Source organism: Podarcis bocagei (assembly GCF_964188305.1).
Source record: "Podarcis bocagei genome assembly, chromosome: 15".
Classification (NCBI taxonomy): domain Eukaryota; kingdom Metazoa; phylum Chordata; class Lepidosauria; order Squamata; family Lacertidae; genus Podarcis; species Podarcis bocagei.
This window is the reverse complement of record NC_138141.1, coordinates 37,943,282-37,961,899: the sequence shown is the minus strand read 5'-3', so window position 1 is coordinate 37,961,899 and position 18,618 is coordinate 37,943,282. Positions and strand designations below refer to the sequence as shown.

The 18,618-nt window shown below is 48.4% G+C and overlaps 1 protein-coding gene across 8 annotated transcripts in view; it reads left to right on the top strand.

Moving 5' to 3' along the window:
* The first annotated feature begins 6,862 nt into the window (after positions 1 to 6,862).
* The window catches only part of SGSM2 (small G protein signaling modulator 2), an 80,271-nt gene continuing 68,515 nt past the window's right edge, over positions 6,863 to 18,618 (top strand). For all 8 annotated transcript variants that reach the window (XM_081172889.1, XM_081172886.1, XM_081172885.1 and 5 more), the window contains exon 1: positions 6,863 to 7,240. In XM_081172889.1, the coding sequence (XP_081029015.1) occupies positions 7,184 to 7,240 (57 nt within the window). In that variant the 5' untranslated portion in view covers positions 6,863 to 7,183. The remainder of the gene's footprint in view (positions 7,241 to 18,618) is intronic.

Here is an 18,618-nt window from a genome sequence, read left to right as displayed (position 1 = left end):
CCTCGTCGTTTTCAAGCTGAAAGGAAAGTTTATAGCAAACAGATGGCAACGCCAGCCTTAGGAGGACAAGTGGTTTGAGCTTTCCACAAGAAACAGGACTCGGATTTCCATTCAGGAACGTTAACGAAAGTCAGAGTCCCTCTGCATTTTTATTATTGTTCATTAAACTTTATTAATTCTCAAGAAACATATGGCAACCACACCAAATAGCTAAATACAAACATTATAAACACCTGTCATGCAGAACTATTAATATTTCACCATACAGAAAAGCTATTTTATTCATCCACATTTATTCTGCGTTTACTCTTTCCAAATTCAGTTAGAGGATTCCATTTATCTTTAAAATTTCTTCTCTCGGCTTACCACCTCTCGCTGTCATGAATTCTGTATGTTGCATCGTTGTGCAACCTTCTGGATTTTCACTAACCGTCCTTTCCCTGTTGGTGGTGACCCATTTCCCCACCCCATTTTGCTGGGAATAAGCCCCACTGAACGCTGTGATCAGGTATAGGATCATGGGCTCGATGAGGAGTCCGGTGTAGCTTTAAGCTGTGCACTCCTGCACTGATAGTTGTTGCTTGGATACAACGACACATCCCTTTACCTGCTCTGCATCCCTCAAGAACAAGAGGGGATGAGATCAAAAACACGCATGCATGTTATACCCGATGCCAAACTGGAGGGATCAGTTGAAAAAGATCCGGTAGCTGTTGAGCATTCCATGGAGGTGGCAACATTATTCCACCTTCGTTTCCAAGGGAGATGGCTGTTTATGTCTCACATGAACAGTATAACCTGGTGAGAAATGGATGGTGAAAATCATTTAGATGTGGGGAGTCTAAATGCAACCGGAAGTAAAAACCACTTTGTTTTAAGAGCATAAGGAAGATGCTTCTGCTGTCACAGTGACTGTCCAGGCAGTTCTGGGAACCTGGAAAGCAGGACAGGAGCACAACAAGGCTCTCCCACTTGGGATTCCTTGCTACTGATGTTCCTTAGGCATCCTGAAAAGCACTGGTACGCAGGATAAGACCCTACCTGCCCGCGGACTGTCTCGCCAGAGTGGTGCATGCTCTAGTTATCTCCTGCTTGGACTACTGCAATGTGCTCTACGTGGGGCTACCTTTGAAGGTGACCCGGAAACTGCAGTTAATCGAGAATGCGGCACCTAGACTGATGACTGGGAGTGGCCGTCAGGACCACATAACACCAGTTCTGAGGGATCTGCATTGGCTCCCAGTACGTTTCCGAGCACAATTCAAAGTGTTGGTGCTGACCTTTAAAGCCCTAAACGGCCTCAGTCCTATATACCTGAAGGAGTGTCTCCACCTCCATCATTCAGCCTGGACACTGAGGTCCAGCGCTGAGGGCCTTCTGGCAGTTCCCTCATTGCGAGAAGTGAGGTTACAGGGAACCAGAAAGAGGGCCTTATCGGTAGTGGTGCCCGCCCTGTGGAACACCCTCCCTTCAGATGTGAAGGAAATAAGCAGCTATCCTATTTTTAAAAGACATCTGAAGGCAGCCCTGTTTAGGGAAGTTTTTAATATTTAATGCTGCATTGTTTTTAACACTCGATTGGGAGCCGCCCAGAGTGGCTGGGGAAACTTGGCCAGATGGGCAGGGTATAAATAAAAAAATATTATTATTATTATTGTTGTTGTTGTTGTTGTTGTTACTTAATTCCTTCCCCCTCTTCCTCCCCATTTGTTTTATTTACAGCTTCCTGGTTCAACTTCTCTGGATTGCGAAGCCCTTTAAGCAGGTTACAACCCCCTAGGAAAGCAAACAGCTGCCGGTTAAAAAGAGAAGTGGCATTATCGAGACCCTTTGCCCATTGAAAGGAATTAGGGTTGATTCCTTGAATTGGTTGGTTTTTCAACGAGAGGGGTGGAGGGGAGAGAGAGGGACGCAGTTCCTTTGCTTTTAGTTAGTGTAGAATCCTAGATCCATAGAGTCCTATGGAAGAGATCCCAAGGGGTGTCTGGTCCAACCCCCTGCAATGTGGGAGTCTCAACTAGATCATACATGACAGGTGTATGATCAACCAGCTTGAAAACCACCGCGGAAGGAGAGGCCACAACTTTCTGAGGGTGTCCATTCCACTGTCAAACAGCTCTTACTGCCAGAAAGTCCTTCCCAAAACAACAACAACAAACCTGTGGTTACGTAAAACATACTCAATAAACACACAAGACGTAACCGGCTGTACTTCTGAATAAATAAGGAATACTATTCATTGTATCAAATTGTAGATTTCAATGGAAGCCTCATAAAGTTCAATGAAGAAAGCAGAAGACCCAGTGGATCAGTTCATGCTCTAGTCCATGCATAAGGTCTATTCTACCTGTCTGTTCAAAGAGTCCAATAATCCACATGAAGGGCTGTTACAGTTCCACAGAATCCTGTCATAGAGTCTAAGACAAGGATTTCCTGAATATTAGCCTTGTTTCGCCATTCTAGGCTTCATCAGTAGAACAGGCTCATATGTAATATTACAGGATAGTGGATCTTATAGCGTAATAGTGGTTCCTTATTTATTAGAAGTACAGCCGGTTACGTCTTGTATGTTTATTGAGAAAGTTCTTCCCAGGCATGACGCCTTGCCCCCCGTGATTTAGGGGGCCCAGAGCCATGTGACGCCAACACACCACGTGCCCCAATTCTGGCCAGAATATTCCAGCCTTCTGTTCTCACAGCGGCAGGGGTTAGACTAGCTGAGCCTCGCGGCCCCTTCCAGCTCTACAATTCTGTGCCAACCAGACGCCCATGGGAAACCTCCAACCAGGCCCTGAATGCCACACTGCAATTCCCAGAAGCTGCCACCCTACTGACTCCCACGGGGGACCAGACTGCCCCCAGAAGTGGTGGATGGGCTGTCCTTCGCTGGAGGTTTTCCATCTCTCAGGGCTGCTGAAGTTGCAAGATTCCTGTGCTGAGCGGGAGGCTGACCTTGAGGGATCCCTCCTGCCTGTATTAACTCCACAACTTTTATGTTCTGAGCCATGGGTAGGTAAACTAAGGCCCGGGAGCCGGATCCGGCCCAATCGCCTTCTAAATCTGACTCACAGATGGTCCCGGAATCAGCGTGTTTTTACATGAGTAGAACGTGTCCTTTAATTTAAAATGCATCTCTGGGTTATTTGTGGGGCCTGCCTGGTGTTTTTACATGATTAGAATGTGTGCTTTTATTTAAAATGCATCTCTGGGTTATTTGTGGGGCATAAGAATTCGTTCATTATTTTTTTCAAAATATAGTCCGGCCCCCCACAAGGTCTGAGGGACAGTGGACTGGCACCTACTGAAAAAGTTTGCTGACCCCTGTTCTGAGCCACGTCGCTGTTCTCAGTGAATGCGTCAGTCCTAAGAAAAAGAGAAATTGATGGTTGGGAGTCTGAATAGGTGAAGAAATAGCTAGGAATGCCAGGAGAAGGGAGGGCTTAGATGCATCTGTTGCTCCTCTCGCATCTTTCCCAAGCTAAACCTCTTTGGTCCCTTTGACTTTGCTGCAAATAACTTTGTTTAACGTGCCACTTGCCATCTTTGCTGTCCTCCTCTGAACCCATATCTAACTCAAGAGGGCAGCAATCAGAGTCTGGAATAAGAAACAAATAAAATTCTGCAGCAGCAAATTCACGCCTGTCTGCATCCGGATGATGAGGTCATGAGAGAGAGAGAGAGAGAGAGAGAGAGAGAGAGAGAGAGAGAGAGATCACTTCTTCCACTCATGCCTGTGTTTTCATAAATGGAGGAAAGCTCTTTCAGGGTAGCCCCTCTGCAGCATCTTGCCCAGTGTTTCTGAAAGCAGCCAGCCAGGTGCTTCTGGGGGAGCATGAAAGCAACAACAGACCCTCTCCAAACGTGTCTGAGCAGCTGGGGTAGACTGCCTCTGAGGATGGAAGCACCGTTCCTAATGATACAAGACAGCTGGGACAGATGGGACTGGCTACCCAAAGCTGCAGGGTGTGGAGGGCTCCTTTTTAGGATACTCCATTCCATTTTGCACTCAAGTTTTCTTTTCTCCCCCCCCCCCATCCCAACAACTAGCAGGCATTACAATCGGCTGTTTTAGGGCATATTGCCCTCTCCTCTTGGGGCATTATTATTACTACTACTACTACTGCTACTACAATTGTTTTTCTGAGCTTCTGCAAACCCCAAAGACTCCTAATACCTCCTTCTTATGTGTGGCACAATAAGCGAGAGCACTGAACACCAGAAACAGAGGAAGAGTGATAGATAAATAAATATTCTATTTATTTTTGCTTTATTTATTATGCCTCATTTCAATCACTGAGATTTCTGATGGGGATCATTATTGTTGTTGTTGTTGTTTTTATTTATTATAATGGGATTATTATTACAGATAGGTAGCTGTGTTGGTCTGCCATAGTCAAAATAAAAAAATTCCTTCCAGTAGCACCTTAAAGACCAACTAAGTTAGTTCTTGGTATGAGATTTCGTGTGCATGCACACTTCTTCAGATACCTGAAGAAGTATCTGAAGAGGTATCTGAAGAAGTGTGCATGCACACGAAAGCTCATACCAAGAACTAACTTAGTTGGTCTTTAAGGTGCTACTGGAAGGGATTATTATTGTTATTGTTGTTGTTTTTATTTATTATAACATTATTATTATTATTATAACGTATTATAACTTATTAGTCACTTGTCTCGCCTGCCTCCTTCCAGCAACTCCTGCAGCCAAGATGGTGCCAAACATCTTGCTCTGCTTTCCTTTGGACCACATCAGTGAGGTTGAGAGAGGGGTCAGATCATCAGGGCAGCCCAGGAGCTCCATGCAAACTGCCCAGGCTTGCACCCCAGAGATTGGTCACTTGTTGCTCGAAGGTCTTCAAGCAACTTGCAGCAAAAAAAAAAAAAAGAAAAAGATCTACATTACATAAGGGGGGAAAGGGGTGAGAATTATATAATACATTAATATTTCATATAACATAACATCCATGGGGCTGGTGGTGGGAATAACCATACTAGCCATATAAATAGCAGCAAGCAGCATTAACAATACTCAAAACAATAAGCAAAGCTACACACTGACCCACTAATTTGCAAATAAGCAAAACCTCAGCCCTCAACCATTCACATCAAACCAATATCCCCCCTCCCCGACTCACCCAGAAGTCTGGGGTCAAGCCCACTGTTACAAATTGGTGGTGGGTGGGTCCAGAGTCCTCCAGGGATGGTCCAGAAAAAGTCTCTCCTCTCCCTCCAGGGGAGCAGCAGCAAAGCAAAGCAAAGCAGGAAGATGGCAAGGAAGGCGCTTACCTGCTTTGCAGGTGACCCAGGTACTGTTCCTCTGCTGGTGGTGGGGTGCACTTCTGGTGGCTCCCCATGAAGGCCCCGAGTTTCCCCAAAACTGACCCCTCAGTGTGGCAGGCCCTGTCCTGTGGAACTCCCTGCCAGTATTCAGTTTTAATGTTCTCAATAATTATTATTATTTTTAAATGCACTGATTGTCAGCAGCTCCCCAAGGTTGCAGGTGAGGGCCTCTCCCATTTCTACCTGGGGAATTGAGGGACTGAACCCGATTGTTTTGCATGCAAAACAATATGAGCTACAGTCCTTTTTCAATGCAATGTTGCGTTCTGGGCCTTACACCCTTGAGTTCTTTCAGCACCAAGACCTTCAAATTTCTCCCTCACTCGGCATTCCTGCACTCTGCACTTGCCCGGGGGCACCATTTATTTCTGATTTCTCGATCATATTTTCACCCCAGCCTTCTTCCAAGAAACTTCAGGATGTTGTGCCAGACACCAACCCACCTACCAGCACCATTTCATCTTGCACAACAACCCTTGAGGCAGGGCAGACTAAGGGAGAGAGAGAGAGAGAGAGAGAGAGAGAGAGAGAGAGAGAGAATGCCACTGGCTCAAGGTCACCCAGCAAGCTTCATAGCTGCGTGGGGAATTTGAACCCCGGTCTTCCTGGTCCTCGTCTGACACTCCAACCGCTACACCATATTGCCTTTTGAATTATTCCTTTGCCCATTGTACGGTTGCGTATCGGAGGGGAAGTGTGGTGCACTGGTTAGCACCTGTGACTCCACAGAGAGCCCCGGATTTAAACCCTCCCTCTCCTGCATTGGGGGACATGGGTGGCGCTGTGGGTTAAACCACAGAGCCTAGGACTTGCCAATCAGAAGGTTGGCGGTTCAAATCCCTGACGGGGTGAGCTCCCGTTGCTCGGTCCCTGCTCCTGCCAACCTAGCAGTTCGAAAGCACATCAAAGTGCATGTAGATAAATAGGTACCGCTAAGGCAGGAAGGTAAACGGCGTTTCCGTGTGCTGCTCTGGTTCGCCAGAAGCGGCTTAGTCATGCTGGCCACATGACCCGGAAAAACTGTCTGCGGACAAATGTCGGCTCCCTCAGCCAGTAAAGCGAGATGAGCGCCACAACCCGAGTCGTCTGCGACTGGACCTAACGGTCAGGGGTCCCTTTACCTTACCTCCTGCATTGCAGGGGGGTTGGACTAGATGGCCCTTAGGGTCCCCTCCGACTCTCACCCTGACCTACCTCACAGGGCTGTTGTGAAGCCAAAAGCACAGAAAGAACCCTCCCTCCCTCCATGAAGACCGTGTTGGAGGAGCAGATTCCCAACCCCTTGGGAGCGGAAGGCGGCGGGTGTTTGTTTGTGAGCGCGCGTCCGAGAACTCTGCCCATGCTCCGGATCCCTTTCGTCTCCTTCCTCCCCCGGCAAAACCCAAGGTCCCAGTAAGGCAGGCGCAACGTGCCCACCCCCGCGACCCGCCCTCACAAAAGCACATTGTTACCAAATAATCCCCCCCCCGCAGCTCCTCCCGTTTCCTCCCGGCTCCCCGCCCCCACCCCAGCGAGGAACCCCCCCCCCGACAAGGAGGCGGGCCCCGCTCGGCTGACGTCAATGTGGGGGCGGGCTCGGAAGATGGCTGGCGCTGGAGGGAATGCCCTCTTGGAACCGCAGCGCCGAGCGGAGCGCAGGCTTGGCGGGGCCGCGCGGGGAACGCTGCTGGGGCCGGATCGAGGAAGCGCCCATCGCCCTCCTTTTGCACCGGCCGCAGGGACTGCAATCGCCGCCTGGGTTTTAATTTTTTAACCTCTATATCGATCGATCTCTATATTCCCTTTTTTTTTTTTTTGAAAGAGTTCCCTTTGGCCACCTTCCCTCGCTCAGCCCAGGAAGCACCATGAGTCTCCCTGAAGATGCAGTGAAGGAAAAATTGCTCTGGAATGTGAAAAAGGAGGTAAGAGAGAGAGGGGTGGGTGGGTCCTGAGCACTTTTTTTGCACAATTTTTTTTTTGGGGGGGGGTCGTCCCTCCCAAGAGACTGATCCCCCCATCTTCCATTTTCCCCATCTCTCTCCCTCTGGAGTCTTCCTTTGCATTTTGGGTCTCTGCCCCCCACCCCCCAGATAGATTCCCCATCCAACTCTCACCCCAATTCCGGGGTTTGTTTGTGGGCATTTGAGGGGTGCCAGAGCTCGGCTCGGCTGAAGCTCAGGTGCGGAAAGGGGGCTTGGTTTGTTTTTGAAGAACCAAAGAGGTGCTTTGAGAAAGGTCTCTGGGCAGCCATGCCTGCCCCCTGGGGGTTGGGGTGGGTCGGAGGGGTCAGCACCCACCCCGCCCCGCTTTCTCAGCCCAGAATTGGGGATCAGGTGGAAAAACGTGTGTATATATGCTGTTTTCGAATAGCAAAGGAAAAGCACTCTGTGCAGGCTCAGAGGCTCCCTTTCCCCCTTCGCTCACACTTTCTATATTGCAAGGTACTGGGTGCAGGTAATGTTTGAATTTCAAAGGGACACACATACACACACACTTTCTTTCTGTGTCTGTCAGTGAACACCATATATTTAAAGCACACCTCCCTCTCCATGTGAATCCTGCGAATTGTAGTTTACTCCTCACAGAGCTACAGTTCCCAGGATTCTTGAGGGGTGTGTGTGCTTTAAATGGGGTGTGTGCCCCCAAAGTGCATGCTCTCATATATATTCTGCAGGCGAGACTTAAACCTTATTCTTAATGGGACTTACTATGTATTTAATGGGACTGACTCTCTGGTAAAGGGCATACAGAACCACAGCTTGGATTTGACCTGGAGGCCTAGGACTCTAGAACCTGTTTTCTTCCTAGGTTCTGCTTTCAAAACACCTGGCAAGCAAACCTGCACCCAGTTTGGAAGCTGCTGTGGATGTTTTTCATTTGAGCCTGGGGTTTGTCAGGCTCAGCTGTCAAGCGTTCGGCTCTTTGAAGAGAGCAGTTTCCCTGGTGCATCTTCAGTTAGTCCTCCCCCTTCCTACTACCAGCTGTGTAACCAGTCGCCAGCCTGATATAGTGTCTCTGGGTGTGTGCAGAGTGCCGTTCTCCCACCACCGCGACACGCATAGCTGGAAGAACTCCTCTAAGTCTGGACTTGCACAAGTGCTGCCAGCTCAGAGGTTGTGGTGTTGGGGGCTGTTTTGAACCCTCAAGATCTCACAGATTAAAACAACATTGCTCTCAAGGAGGAAGATTGCTCCAGTGTTGCACTAAACCTGGGATTTGCCTTAACACCAAGCAGATAACTTGACCGGCTGACTAGCGGAGCAGAACCAGGGAAGCAGCCTCAGACCATTGCTCCATCTAGATCAGTATTGCCTACAGTGACTGGCAACAGGGCTTCAGGCAGGGGACGTTCCCAGCCCTACCGTTGGGGATTGTGACCTGGCCGGAGGCGAGGCAATAAAGGCATTTTACTGGCTGGTTCACTTTGCAGACTCTGAGCACACTTCTCCAAATGCCTTTGGAAAGCCTTGTCCTCTGAGGGAAAGGTTGCCTATTTGTGTGGGGAGGGAGATGGCAAAAAGAAAGGGTCTGGAATACATTTTTTTTGTGGGGTGCATACTGGTTAAAAGCACCAAAAGTCTTCACCAACTCATTTCCACACACACACCCTGTGAGTCTTGCACAGAGATAGAGTAGCAATCTGTTCTTCGGTGGGGAGGGGGCTTCTAGGATGCGATGGATGCTTTGGCTTTGGGGTGGGGAGCAGCTGGATCTAGAGGGTTCATCTCCACGCTTTCTCTCTCCTCTTCTCCGCCTCCCCCCCCCCCCTTTATCAGTTGCCGCGTCCTCAGTGACGCAGATGCTTCTGCCTTGCTGATGTGTGTGTGTGTGTTCATCGAAGTGTGTTGGTGGGGGACTGACGGGGACATGAATTCATTCAAAAATTGCAAGAGCCGCATCCAGCCCTGTGTCCCCTGATGCATGTTAAGTAGCCACTACAGCTTGATTTAAAGGGATCTGCTGCGAATTAGCTGCCTGGGTTCTAATCCATCAGTTAATTGATCTGAGAGCTGCATAAATTTGCATATGAATGACAAACGGAGTGGGAGGGAGAGAAGATTTATTATCTTTTCTGGGGAGGTTATTTTATTTTAGCTGGTGCAGAAAAAAAAAGGTTTCCCAAAAACACATCCATTTGTGTGTGTGTGTATGTGTGTGTGTGTAAAAGAGAGAGGTACAAATCTTCCTAAGACAGAGTTAAAAGAAGCTCCTTGTGTGAGAGAGTCATATAAAGTCCCTTCCACTCACAGATTTATCAGGGATTGCAATACGATTATCTTAAAGATGTACTTGGTTGTATCCAGTGTGTAGATGTGCTTAGAGTAGACCCACTGAAATTAATGGCCATGACTGACTTAGGTCTATATTTTCAGTGAGTCTACTCTGAGTAGCCCACTGTGTTTCGAATCCTAGAATTGTGCAGTCGGATGGGACCCCGAGGGCCATCTAGTCCAACCCCCTGTGATGTAGGAATCTTTTGCCCAGTGCGGGACTCGAACCCACAACCCTGAGATCGAGAGTCTCATGCTCTCCCGATGGAGCTATTATTAAGGTGGCGCTTTTCAATCAATCAATCAAAACTCGGATCGACTTGTCCAACTAACCAATTTCATGGCCTACACCAGGCAGCTTCATGCAAGCCAGAAATCTCTCCAGGAAGATGTGAAAATCGAGATTAAAGGCATAAGAAGAGTTTGCTTGGGAGGAGGCCAAGGTCCATTCAGTCCAACATCTCAGAGTGACTGACTAGATACCTCCGGCAAGCACATAAACAGTGCAAGAACCCGGTAGCCCTGTCCTGACCCCCTCGACCCATATTAAGAGTTAGGGATGGGCAAGAAATTTGATTTGGTTTGCATTTAAAGCCAAATCTATCGAACTCACGCAGTTAAGGGGTAGACTGCTCCTCAACACAGAGACTCTATTTCTAGTTATCGTTGTTAATAAGAACAGAGTCCTGCAGGTTCAGATCAAAGACCTATTAAGTCTGCCGCCCCACAGTGGCCAACTACTGCAGATGCCTCTGGGAAAACCCCAAGAAGGGCTCTGAAGCTACAGCCCTCTACCGGTGGTGTCCTCAGCAAGCTGAAATTCAGAGGCAGGACTCAAACCCATGGCTTTGATTTACAAGAAAGGAGAATCCGACTAAACATCAGGAATAACTTTCTGACAGCAAGAACCGTTTGACAGTGGAACAGACGCTCTCAGGATGTGATGGATTTTCCTCCATTGGAGGTTTTTAAGCAGAGGTCTGTCTTGGATTTCTGCCTTGCATGGGGTTGGACTGGATGACCCTCAGGGTCCCTTCTGACTCTTGCGATTCTGTGATTCTAGGTAGAACTGCCTCTGGACATGGAGGTTCTATGCAGCCATTATGGCTCATTCTTAGTCCTCTCCTCCTTCATGAATTTGCCTGTACGCATCCCCTTTTTGAAACCAGCTGTGCCCATGGCAGCGAGTTAGACCAATGAAATCAAGGCTGTGTGTATTAATGAGATTCTCCGGGCTGCTGAGATGGCTTGCCTGATGGCAGCTGTCAGCAGTTCATGAAGCAGTTGCCGAATATGTGCAAATCTCCTGGGTCCTCCTAGGCCCAGGGCGGTCCAGGTTTTTGGCAGAGTTGCACCCAGGTTCCCAGGAGACCTCTGCCTCCCTCCCCCTCCCTACATTTATGGGGGGTTTTATAAAGGTTTATATAACACAGCCAGCAATCGAGGCGTGTCTTGGAGACACAGTTTTCTGCGCAACCCTGCTTCCTGATAGGTAGACAAACAGGAAAGTTGGGGGATCCTGGGGGCCGCACTCCCTTCTGGGAGGCCAATTGGGGGGACATGTGCCCTGTTGGGTGTGGCCAGAGGCAAAAGTGGGTGGAGCAATAAATGTGAGCTTTACCATTTTGCAGAGTAAGCTAATTTTATCTCACACTCTTCTTTGCCCTCCATCAAGAAAGCAGCTTTATAGAAGTTATACCTGCCATGCAAAAGGACCCGAGGAGCTTTTAGATTTCCCACAATGCCTTGGTGCGACACTACATGGCGGCCATTTTTAGGAAATTTAAATGGCAGCCGACCACTAGGAAAAAGTGGTCTCAGGGCAAACGCTGGCAGTGGGCATTGGAAAAGCAGTAGTGCTCTGAGTGCCTGTTGTTGATGGCGAACCTGCCCCCTCAAAAGAGTCCGGAAGCTTCCTTTGTGGGAACATCCAGCCCACCTTTGCTTAAACCACTTCCTGGCCACGCAGATGTGTTTTGATTGCTAAAGTGTACTCTGATTTCCCCCCTTCCCTCGTGGCATTTAATTCCCTGCATCTTTTTGCGCCGAAGCAGTAAATTAGGCTTTTGCGTGCGGCAAATTGTTGCCCTCGCCCTGCTTGGGAAACTGCTAAAATTGAGTTCCTTTTCCTGAGCAATATGTTTCTCTGCCTCAAACCGATCCGTTTCAGGTAAATCTTCGTCCTTGGGGGAACATTTAAGAACTTATTTGCTGGCTTGGATTTTCTGGCGGCCTTGCTTGCTGTTCCCACTGGGAAGCAATTTATTTCCTTGACTTTAAGAGAAAGGCAGGCCTGTAAAATGTCTTGAGAAATTTGGCTCAGTTGCCTCCCGACGTTTACCTCCTCTGTGGGGAAGCCTGTCCCGATGAGAAGTGTTATGAAGCTCGCTGGTCTTTCTCCAGCTGATTTATGGGTTTCTGCAAATCTGAACCAGATCGACATGGGCGATCCAGCTTTGACCCTGGGCGACCACTCAGTATGGGCTGTGCAGACCCACAACTCTGAGAAGAGTGCAAGAGGTGGTCTCTGTGCTGGGAGGGGGTCCAGAGTAGTCAAACTTCTTTTGGCCAGGGAGCTACTCTTACCCACCACTTTGCCACACAGCTTTCCCCCTCCTCAGCAGTGTTCGAAATTAGACAGGTGCCTTTTCCACCTGACTATTGACCATTTAAAGGGACGCAGGTGGCGCTGTGGGTTAAACCACTGAGCCTAGGGCTTGCCGATCGGAAGGTTGGCGGTTCGAATCCCCGCAACGGGGTGAGCTCCCGTCGCTCGGTCCCTGCTCCTGCCAACCTAGCAGTTCGAAAGCACAAAGTGCAAGTAGATAAATAGGTACCGCTCCAGCGGGAAGGTAAATGGCGTTTCCGTGCGCTGCTCTGGTTCACCAGAAGCGGCTTAGTCATGCTGGGCACATGACCCGGAAGCTGTACACTGGCTCCCTCGGTCAATAAAGCGAGATGAGTGCCACAACCCCAGAGTCGTCCGTGACTAGACCTAATGGTCAGGGGTCCCTTTACCTTTTTATTGACCATTTATGATCCAGTGAAGATGCCTGGACAACAGGATGGCATCTGACATCTCCACCATTTGGAGATGCATACCTGGGGACTTTACAGCCATCTTGTCCAAAAATGGCAACTAGACATTCTGTTTTGGTGACTGCAACCTTGGTTTAAGGTGCCATTTTGCACCTAGCTTATATAACTGAGTTTCTAGCGCTGCTCCCCAGCACTCACTTTACAGGGTGGCGCTGGGTAGTTTATATCTTTGCTCATCCCGACGCCATTTCTATCTTTCTCTCTTTGCCACTGCCACCAAAATCATTGGGGAGTTGGGGGGCGGGGGCTTTCCAGGCTGGAGGATAGTCAAACTAGTCTAGACTAGAGGTGTGAAGGCATTGAACAGAGAGTTATGACTCAGAAATGGTCTGTGTTCTCCCACATCCTTCTGGGCCTTCACATATCTAGTCTAGTCTAGACCCCAAATCCTTGGTGGGCTTATAGGTCCACAGCAGCCACTCTCAACTTTGGTTCCCCAGATGCTCTTGAACTACAACTCCCATAATCCCTCACTACTGGCCATGCTGGCCAGGAAAGATGGGAGTTGTAGTCCAACAACATCTAGGAACCCAAGGCTGAGAAAGGCTGGCCTAGAGTCTGGACCCTGAACAGGAAAGTTTATCATGTTTGGCTTCTGTTGCCATTGCAGCTTTGAGACTTGGCAAGTCACCGTTTGCACTGGATGCCAATTTGTATCCAGGCTTGGTTCAAGTTGCCAGTCCTGGCCTGTCATCTGATGGTTGCAGCGGGTAGGGAATGGAAAATCAGGAGGGAGAATGGATTGGAGTGTCATGAACAAGGGCATTCTGCACTGCGAGAATTTGTTGTGGGGCTCCCCTGATTTTAATTCCAATTCCTGTTTGCTCCTGTTTTCTATGCAAGGTCACATGGCTTCCCTCGAAGAATACTGGGAACTGTAGTTTAACCCTTACAGTGCTATAGTTCCCAGCACCCTGAATAAAGTGGTCAAAGATCTTGTGAACCGCCCTGGGATCTTGTGATGAAGGGACGGTGTATTATAATCATCTTCATCATCATCAAAGCAGCACACAAAAATCAATGAAGCAAGAGTAAAACATAGCCTATAATACATCTGTCATATTAAAACAAGTAAGCTTTTTGTTTTAAAAAACCACTTTTTTATTCCTCAGTTTGCCCTAGTATCTTGTTTGCTCTTCACAACACAGGAAAGAAACACCTCCATGTTTCTTCTTCCCTGATTTCATTGTGTTTGCCAGGTGCTGAAATTTTAATAGAGGCTTCCCTATATCCAGGGCAGCAAGATCCTATTAGCTACGAAGCCATTAGCTAAATTAAATGGATTTCTGCCTGTTTTGGAGTGGGTTCAGGGCCTCCAATGTAAGACCCAATCTGTGCTCAGGTCTGTGTGGGCATGAAAGGAATGGTGCCCATTTTCAAACTGCATCTCCAGGCAGCTTTTCAGGGCAGAATCATAATTCTGTAGCTGGTTGGAAGTTGGGGGGGGGGGGGGCGGCGGCGAAAGACTCTTACACGTTTTTTGTTCAAAGCAAAGCAAAAATGCCCAGCTGTCTCCAACAACCTGCATCTGATTCAGAGAGAATGGATTGTGTTGTTTCACTGCCTGTAGCATCTTAAAACTTTTGCGGTTTTAATGCATGGTACGTTTCTAGATCTGGAATTAGGTATGGGGGGCACCCCCCTCCCATGATCAGAAATACTGCCAGCGTGCCAAGGGTGTCTGTCTGCCACCACTGAGTAATTCTCCCATCCTCGACGAGAGGGCAGGGAAGTGTGATCTATCACAGTCCTCCCCGACATAATGGGCAATTTGCGGTTTCAGTTGGACTAGAATATGCTTGGTGGATTTGTGCCCATCTGGGAGACATTTTGCTTGTTGCTGTTGCTTCCCTCTTTGCAGTGATGGATGGCTGTATCCTCTAGACTCCCAAGCACAGAGAAACTTGGGCTGGATCGTTTTCAGTTCTGAGCATGGGATGAATAATCAGCCACCAGCAATTTTTGCTCCCGTTTCTTTCATAAGGATTCTCTTGACTTCCCTGGTGCAGTGAGCTCTTGTCTGCCCTTGGAACTGGCTGCCAGGCGGGGTCTCTGCCTAACACAAGGAGTCTTTGGCTTGCCAAGTGGCGTCTCCAGTTGCCACATGGAGTCTCTGATTTGCCAGATGGAGTCTCTGGTTGCCATGTGGTATCTCTGGCTTGCCACATGTGCAGTGGTACCTCAGGTTACAGACACTTCAGGTTACATATGCTTCAGGTTACAGACTCCGCTAACCCAGAAATAGTACCTTGGGTTAAGAACTTTGCTTCAGGATGAGAACAGAAATCATGCTCCAGCGGCACGGCAGCAGCAGGAGGCCCCATTAGCTAAAGCAGTGTTTCCCAAACGTTTTTGGGCAACGGCACACCTGTTTACCGGAAAAAAATCTCGCGGCACACCACCATTAAAGCCCCGCCCCCGTGACGTCATTCGGGGAGCCGGCGGCCCGGGCCTGAGCTGGAAGGAGAGGCGGTGCTTTTCGGCACAAGGCAATCGGCCTGGAATTGTTTCCCGCGCGCTGCGAAAGGGAACAGCTGCGGTCGCGCAAACCCTCCGGCGCTGGGAGGGGAAAGGGCGGAGTCGCAGAGCACCAGCTGGCCGAGCGGTTGCGCGCAGCGTTGCGCTTTTGGAGAGCGTGCGGCTGCTGCTAGGGGATCCGGGGACGTGAGCAGGCCTGGCCCGACCCGGGTTGAAGGAGGACAAGCCGGCAGCGCGCCAAGTGAGTTCGGTTGCGCGCGACGGCCCCCGCTCCCCCCACCCCCGCCGGATCCTCGCCGCCGCCGCCTCTCGCCCGCCTCCCTCCCACGGCACACCAGCCGATGTCTCACGGCACAGTAGTGTGCCGCGGAACACCGGTTGGGAAACACTGAGCTAAAGTGATGCTTCAGGTTAAGAACAGTTTCAGGTTAAGTCCAGACGTCCGGAATGAATTAAGTACTTAACCCGAGGTACCACTGTAGTATCTTGCTTGCCATGAGGTTTCTCTGACTTGCCAAGTGGTGTCTCCAGTTGCCATGTGGTGTCTCTGCCTGCTACATGGTATTTCTGGCTTGCCACATGGTGTCTTGGTCTCTTGGCCCTTTGCCTCTGTTCTGCTCGCTCCCCTCAAAACCTGGCCCTTCCCCAACGCACAAATCTATATTATCTCAGGACAGTGCTTTCTGGGTCTTCTGCCAAGGCAAACAGGGAATGGAGCTGGTTAAGACAACACCGCTTGTTCGAGTGAGCAGGGAGGGGGCCGCCCCGTAGTTCAACAAGGCTGCCCAGGTGTTGCCTTAGCGATGCCACTTAGAGGCCCATTTCCACTCCCTCTCGCTTCCTGCTTGTCAACGTGCCAAGCTTTTTGCCTCCTGCCACTTCTCTGAGAACTGGCTTGCATCCCGGGAGGATTGCCCGCCTTTCTGAAGTCAAAAGACAACCCGATACAGTTCCAGGCCGAGCATTTCCACCTCATGGAGCTACCAGTTCTCAAACTGGTTCAAGAAACCTTCTTTCTTTTGGGAGTTTGTGAGGGGACGGGGGGGTCTCCTTGCACCCCTCAGCACCTTTAACAAATGACAGACCCCGGGATTTTTGTGGCTCGAGGAACCAAGACTGCTTAAAGTGGTATAACGCTGCTTCAAATGTATGGGGCAGGTGTGGCCCTAGTCGTTCAGGGGCCTCTTCCTGTAGGGCCCCATCAGTTCAGGATTTTCCACAGGCTTTAAAAGCCCACTTCACTTCAGGTTCCTTTTTCTACAAGCGTTCCTGGTGCTTGTCATGGCCCTTGGTTGCAGCAGGGAAGTCAGGCTTCTTCAGGGAACTAGGCCGGAGATTTGAGGCAGTGAAGGACTTGCCCGTGGGGCAGCCCCAGATGGGCGTAAGGAACAAAAAGCCCTTGCAGAAGAGGAGGCCAGTATCTCCTGGCCCAAGGAGGTTTCGTTACCCTCTTGTGACTCCTGGTCCCTCGGAGCCACTGATTTCTGAAGCAATATTTGAGCTCTGCTGTTCTGGAGTCACCAGCCTGAGCCATTCTAGATGCCCTGTGCTATCAGAGCAAAGACAAATTTGACCAAGGATGGAGCAACTTAGAGGCGTAGCAAGCTAGCTTATGGCAAGCCAGACTGTCTTTCCATCTATCACAGCCTTATTGGTGAAGTGTAGTGGTTAGAGGGAGACTTGGGTTCAAATCCCCTCTTGGCCATGAACCCTAACGCTAACACTAATATTTATTTATTTATTTATTTATTTATACATACATACATACATACATACATACATACATACCCTGCCCATCTGGCTTGGTTTCCCCAGCCACCCTGGGTGGCTTCCAACAAAATATTAAAAATACAATAAAACATCAGACATTAAAAACTTCCCTAAAAAGGGCTGCCTTCAGATGTCTTCTAAAAGTGGTAGTTGTTTTATCTCTTTGACATCTGATGGGAGGGCGTTCCACAGGGCGGGCGCCACTACCAAGAATACCCTCTGCCTGGTTCCCTGTAACCTCACTTCTCACAGTGAGGGAACCGCCAGAAGACCCTCGGAGCTGTACTTCAGTGTCCGGGCTCAATGATGAAGGTGGAGATGCTCCTTCAGGTATACTGGGCCGAGGCTGTTTAGAGCTTGAAAGGTCAACACCAACACTTTGAATTGTGCTCGGAAACGTACTGGGAACCAATGCAGATCTCTCAGGACCGGTGTTATGTGGTCCTGGCGGCCACTCCCAGTCACCAGTCTAGCTGCCGCATTCTGGATTAATTGCAGTTTCCGGGTCACCTTCAAAGGTAGCCCCACGCAGTAGTCGAAGCGGGAGATAACTAGAGCATGCACCACGCTGGCGAGATAGTTTGTGGGCAGGTAGGGTCTCAGCCTGCATACCAGATGGAGCTGGTAGACACAGAATTGACCTGTGCCTCCATGGACAACTGTGAGTCCAAAATGACTCCCAGGCTACAACATTTGGGAACAGGGAGTCCTCCACACCCACCCGCCCCCTGTCCCCCAAAACAGTACTTCTGTCTTCTCAGGATTCAACCTCAATCTGTATAACCCTTGAGCTCCTTCAAGAAAAGATGGGATAGAAACAGAATAAATAGAATAGATAGATTATTGAGACTGACAGGCAGTAGCTCTCTGGGGTCTCAGGCAGATCCTTTTAACTGGAGATGAATGGGCATTGCACACCTGGGATTGTCTTCTTGCAAAGCAGGTTCTCTATCTCTGAACTGTGGTTGCTTTCTTCTTCTTCTTCTTCTTCTTCTTCTTCTTCTTCTTCTTCTTCTTCTTCTTCATAATCTTTTTATTAATTTTTTTAAGATTTTACAAATTCTTTTAGACAACACTCAAAGCAAATCTTTCATATCCCTTCACTTCCCACCCAGCCTTCCATGGTGTTCTTTTCTTACCATATAAAACTGCTATATTTTACCCATCTTATACATTAATTCTAACTTATTAAACTACCAATTCTCATCTGTTGCTATACTTTAAATCCTGCATATGTTTTAACATAATCACGGTTTTTAAAAATCAAATATTCCACGAAATATTTCCATTCTTCAATAAATTTTCTTCTTTGATTCTATCAGTCAGTTTAGCCATCTCAGTTTATTTCATCATCTTCATAAGCCAATCTTCTTTCATTGGGACTTCTTCTTTTCCACTTACTTTATTTTATTTATGATTTTCAATTTTATACATTTCTGTAATTTTGCAATCATTTTAACATTTCAAAGCTCAACTGCCTTCCCCCTCTTTCTGCGGTTTCTTAAATTTATTTTTTTTGCATTTTCTGCATTTTCCAAATTAACTTAATTTACTCATTTATTCATCTACTTTAAATATATACTCTTATAAAACTGCAGGTTATTACAACAATCCTGCCAATGTTCTTATCTGTTTACAGTTTATTTATAAATATTCAATAAACCATTTCCATTCTTCTTCTT